Source organism: Triticum dicoccoides, chromosome 6A, assembly GCF_002162155.2.
Source record: "Triticum dicoccoides isolate Atlit2015 ecotype Zavitan chromosome 6A, WEW_v2.0, whole genome shotgun sequence".
NCBI classification, from domain to species: Eukaryota; Viridiplantae; Streptophyta; class Magnoliopsida; order Poales; family Poaceae; genus Triticum; species Triticum dicoccoides.
This window is the reverse complement of record NC_041390.1, coordinates 573,452,676-573,458,172: the sequence shown is the minus strand read 5'-3', so window position 1 is coordinate 573,458,172 and position 5,497 is coordinate 573,452,676. Positions and strand designations below refer to the sequence as shown.

General features: G+C 43.6%; 1 protein-coding gene across 4 annotated transcripts in view; it reads left to right on the top strand.

Moving 5' to 3' along the window:
- LOC119318064 overlaps positions 1–5,497 on the top strand; it is a 15,903-nt gene that overhangs the window by 8,176 nt on the left and 2,230 nt on the right. For 3 of the 4 annotated variants that reach the window (XM_037592572.1, XM_037592571.1, XM_037592569.1), the window contains exons 11-17: positions 363–587; positions 657–881; positions 955–1,008; positions 1,245–1,310; positions 1,403–1,540; positions 2,022–2,075; positions 2,672–2,731. In XM_037592572.1, the coding sequence (XP_037448469.1) occupies positions 363–587; positions 657–881; positions 955–1,008; positions 1,245–1,310; positions 1,403–1,540; positions 2,022–2,075; positions 2,672–2,731 (822 nt within the window). The remainder of the gene's footprint in view (positions 1–362; positions 588–656; positions 882–954; positions 1,009–1,244; positions 1,311–1,402; positions 1,541–2,021; positions 2,076–2,671; positions 2,732–5,497) is intronic. The other variant, XM_037592570.1, reaches the window with a different exon arrangement.

The following is a 5,497-nucleotide window of genomic DNA, read 5'->3' as shown; positions in this document are numbered from 1 at the left end:
TGAGGAGCTTCTCCTCGATGTTGTTGTGGCTGTCAGCAACGATGACGACGGCAGCACCGAGTAGGTAGCTTCTCTCACTCTCTCACGGGATGAGAGGGAAGAGAGAAGTAGCGAGTTCTTTTTCAGGAGAGAGAGTTTACTGATGTGGAAACGCTGATGTGGCGCCACGGAGGACAAAACCGGAGAACAAAACCACCTCAAGCAGGATAGGGTTGTAATCTAAACAGTTTTCGTAGTTTGGGGGTATTTTCACCGGTATTGAAATTGAGGGTTGTAATCCGAACTCCAACACAAATTTAGGGGGGTAATATGGACTATTTTTTTTTGAGAGGCTATGTATCTTATTTCTTGTGCACTTGTAGAGTTCTCCGAAATTTGGTGCTGGATCTTCAAGAGTTGCCCAGCGGACTCCTTCATTACCACGGCCCAAGGATTCATCAAAGCCATCCAACAGCAAAGTCTCACAAGTTACTAACTCCGGCATTTTTCATATGCCAATTTACTCAAAAGAAAATGCACTCTACTGTGATGTATGCTTGCGGGGTGAAACTGTGTTGAACCGAGTATCTGTCTGCTCCGGATGCAAGGTGCTTTGGATTCTGTTGAGTTTTGAGGTATTATGCTCCATTGTGTTCTATTAACTTTGACCTGTTCAGCAGGCTGCTGTCCACATAGATTGCTATAAATATCTAGAGATATGCATTGGCCGCTGGAAATGTGAACTTTGTGAAGATATTTCACCAGAAGATGCTAGCTCTAGTGATCAATCTGACAGTAATGGCACAAAATTATCCCTGGTACGATGTGCTCTGTGCCATGGAACATCTGGTGCTTTTAGAAAGACTATAGATGGGCAGTGGACTCATGCGTTCTGTGCTGAGGTATTTAAATTATTGTCACCTTTTGTTTCCATATGAGGTTGAGTTCTAAATTTTTTTCCTAATATTTTCCTAGTGGTTGTTGGAGACGAAGTACATGAGAGGACAAGATGATCCAGTGAGCGGAATGGTACTCTTCTCTGTCAAGCATTGCAGTTTTCTCTAGCTTTCCTTTTCTGGAATTACCTCCTCTGTTATTTTTGTTGTTCACATAATCAAATGTGGTGTTCATTTTCAGGAATAAATATAACACCTCTTTGATTTTACTGTCCATGTAACTAGAAGCTTTTGTTATTCGTTAGTGTTATCCTCTCTTGTTATGCTACATCATTTTAATATTTGGCTACTTAATGTTATATCAATCAGGAAACCCTTGTAAAGGAGAAAGATACTTGTTGCGTCTGCAACATCAAAGTTGGTGCGTGTCTCAAGGTAAATCATCACCTGTCCCTGCTTATGTAACTTAGAGCATGAATAGATCACACACTTCAGAGTTTTGACAAGTTTCTCTTCCTATTACGCAGTGCAACAGTGAGGACTGCCACACCACTTTTCATCCTTCTTGTGCTAGAGATGCTGGTTTCTACATGAACACTAAAGGATTTGGGACTGTGGCGCAGCACAAGGCATACTGTGGCAAACACAGCAGCGAGCAGAAAGAGGTAAGTGCAGCATCAAGACTATTTTGGAGCAATGGGTTTCTTTCATTTGTACCTACGAACAGGCTAACTATTCACCTTCTATCCTGCAAATAAATGTGCTACTATAACAGTAAGTGAACTTGGTCCCCTGCCGCAAATTGATACTCCCTCCATTCCACAATGTAGTGCGCCCGCGCTTCCCGAGATCTAAGTATCGAAATACGAATTCAGTGGTATAATTTTTGCTCCCGCCGCAGTCGGTCTCGTTGGTTAAATTCATGGTCAAACTTAGATCTCGGGAAGCGCGGGCGCACTACATTGTGGAATGGAGGGACTAGCTTAAATATAGCATTAGATTTTTACCGTAATGAGGTAAAATAATGTGCACGGGCAAGGGTTAGTAACTTAGTATAATGGATCAACAGGGGGCATATTTGTTAGTTTTCCTGTGCTTGGTACAGTTATCTTCAGTATCTTATTTTGCTCTTCAAACTTTACGCAGACTGATGCCTGGAAGTACTGGCCCGAGGAAGTCAATAGCTTGAAAAGGACGAGGGTTAGTAATAATGCCTGTTGCATATTATTGGCTGTCAAGTAAATTTGGATGAACACAGAACCTATGAATAGTTAGGTATCAATAAACGCTTCTTTTGGAAAGGATTTTATTGTGCGTTCATTAACTTCCTAACATCATATCAGCATGCCGCTCCATTACTGGAACATACTAGTGAGCTGGATACAGTAACTAGATTCTTGTTTTGATCTTAGTAATCACTGATAATCTGAACAATCAACCCTACTAGTACCAGTTGCATTTTTATTTTATTTTTTGCGGATAGTACTAGTAGCAGTTGGTGCTTCATCTCGAGCATGGAAGCACCATGCACCCACCATTCTCATTTTTATCTCTTATCGAGCAGTGCTGCTGAAAGATAACCGATACATATTAACTTATTAAGTGGTGAGATGCACCTGCTAGCTCAAGTTATGGTGGTCCACAGTTCCACACTAGATGCTCGTAGCTAACCACCTTTTTTGTGTTCTACATGGTTCTTTCAAATTGATGCACTAGCCTTGCTTGCAAGGCATTTATGTATGATACAAGACATTTCTAGAGATTGACTACTTGAGGCATTATTATATCATTTGCAGGTTGAGTTGGAGAAGTTCCGCCTCTTATGTGAGAGGGTAATTAAGAGAGAGAAGGTGAAGGTATGTCCGGCCGTCAATTGTACTTCTCCTGTGGTGCCTTGAAAACTGAAGTACATCTTGAAGCTACATCTATTTATTTATTTTGTATCAGTCACTTTCCTTTTTCCTTACAAGAATAGATGGAAATAATACTTGAATACTAACCTATGAAACGGCATATACAATTTCATAGTATTTATTTTGTCGCACTATCTAAAAGTTTGCAACCTTATCTGTCTGGTGTTTCCTTCAATTTACTTCATGATGGTGTTGTTTCAGAATTTATGGAACGGTATTGTTATGGGCTAATGAGGTAGCCCAGCCATGCTTAGCAATTAGGAATCACGGAAGGTTATTGTGTTATGCAAGATTGGTTTAGAGTTTGTTTCTTATGGGACAAGCTGTACAAAGATCCATTGTGCAACTCTTTGTATCAAGCAATGAAATAAACTAAACTTTTCTAGGCCTCGGAGCCTTTCGTCGATGTTAGGAACCCACGTCACTGACCTGTTACTGGATTGTTGAGGATGAGTTCCCTATCTCCAGTATTCGGGCCTTACCACACCCAAATTATCTTGTTGTGACCGATATCAGATGACGGATAGGCAAACCACGCTGTTCTGAAGAAGGATCTCATGGCCCTTCAGCAAAGCACCGCCACCCTCTCCAACTAATCCACTTCCGCTGGCACCACCAAATATGTTTCCACACCACCCGCTGCCACCTCAAACTACAGCCACACGCTGCAGCAACCACGTCCACTGCCCAAGATGCCAATCTCATGGACGATTTTCCAGCAACGGCTGGTACATCCATTGCCAAATTCACTTCCGTCCCCATTGGAGCCACCAGTGTGGGGCCTTCTGCCCCTGCTTAGACTCGCCTCGTCGCAGACTTCTGTTCTGGCATCACGCGCCACACCCATTAGCCTCCCCTGCCCCAGTACCTTTACACTGGATCGACATCCTCTGATCGCCATGAAGTTTCATGCACCAACCAGTATAGAACCAAAAGTCTGAACTGATGGAGAAGGTCAGGCAATCCACATATAATTCAACCAGTATTAACATGGATAGAAAAAGGTCAAGCAATTTTTTTTAATTTAAATTGCTAAAGCGGAACCTGAACCCAAGACTTCTTGGCTCTGGTACCATATTAAGATTCATGCACCAACCAGTAGAACCAAAAGTACAATATTATGGAGAAGGTTGGACATTGCCACACAAGTGGTTGCCATCCCCAAGTGGGCCTGCCAGACCACAGAAGGTACTTGCCTGACCAACACGGACATTGCAAGGTTCTCCGTTGGCCTCCACATGCTTGTTCGGCGTGGTTGATGACAGTGCCTGCTCCATGAAATGCATACACCCATACACCCAGGAGAGAAGCAGATTAAGCAGGAGCTATATCTCGTGCTCCAGCTATCTGTGAATCGAAATCGCCCCTCCAATTCGTATTCGTGGTTCGTGATTTGTCACTTCCGAGAAGGAGCAAACTGAAAAAGAACATGAATCTGGATCTTCTCAAGGACCTCGTCTCTTTTGTCTCCTCCACTCCAGGTTCTCGACTCATCGGCTCGCTCAATCTTCCACTGCCTCTCCGATGACGGCCTGTCTGCCTTCACTTCCTTGTCGCTCCACCGAACGACGACCGCCGCTCCGGGCCACTAGTAGGGGTCGCCTCCCCAGTGCAAACGCTGTTCTAATCATGGATCCCACTCTGAGACCAAATGTTTGTTTTCCCCCACGGATCGATCATATCAAAGTATCACGAACACTCACACACAAAATACTTCCGCGAAAGGCACCTCCTTGTATTATTTCTATGACAAACCCATGTTACAAAACTATAGGTTGGCTGTGTTTATGTATACTCACACACAATCAAAGTTTTAAAAAGCACTAGGTGTTAATTGTGCGTTATGCCACCACCTTGCGCTTTGGTACATAAGCGCAATTAAGCGCTAGGCGTTTTGCTATCGCCTAGAGCCTAGAAAAGGGCAGCCCGGTGCACGTAGCTCCCGCTTGCGTAGGGTCCGGGGAAGGGTCCGACCACTTTGGATCTTTTCTACGCAGCCTTTTCGTACATTTCCGCAAGAGGCTGTTTCCAGGACTCGAACCCGTGACCTCATGGTCACAAGGCAACAGCTTCACCGCTGCGCCAAGGCTCCCCTTCTATCACCTAGAGCCTAGGCGCGCCTTTTTTTAACTATGCGCACAACCAGGACAAAACACCTACTCGGACATGGTATTGAATCCAAACTGGACTCAAAATTGTTTCCTTCCTAATCTGTTCGCACGTAACCTTGATGGCTACGTAAACCTAAACTAGCTTGTACTAACTCCAACATGAACTACTAGTAATACTTGCAACACAAATGCAAGTGCTTACGGGACTCACGGACATGGCAAAGTCCAGACCGATTTGAACCCAGTTGCAAAACTGGCGTAAGAAACTAACTCAAACCAAGACCATAACATGCAAGCCAGACTGACTAACACTTTCCAAAATGATCTAACCAATCAAGATTATGCTAACATCCAGCACCACAATGCCTTCTTCCTTCTCCCCTGCCCTCTCTTCCGTCCTACCTCTCCTTTGCCAAATCAATTTAATCATCTTTCCCTCGAATTGAACATTTTTCTTAACTTTTGTAAAAGAAAATATCATATGCATCGTTACCCGATTTCTTTCGAAAATGTACCCAGGTTCTGGCCCCTATGAGATATTGATTGGTGTGCAGCCTTTCTAGTAGCTATACGTTTCAGTTTTGTAGTGTATGTGTGT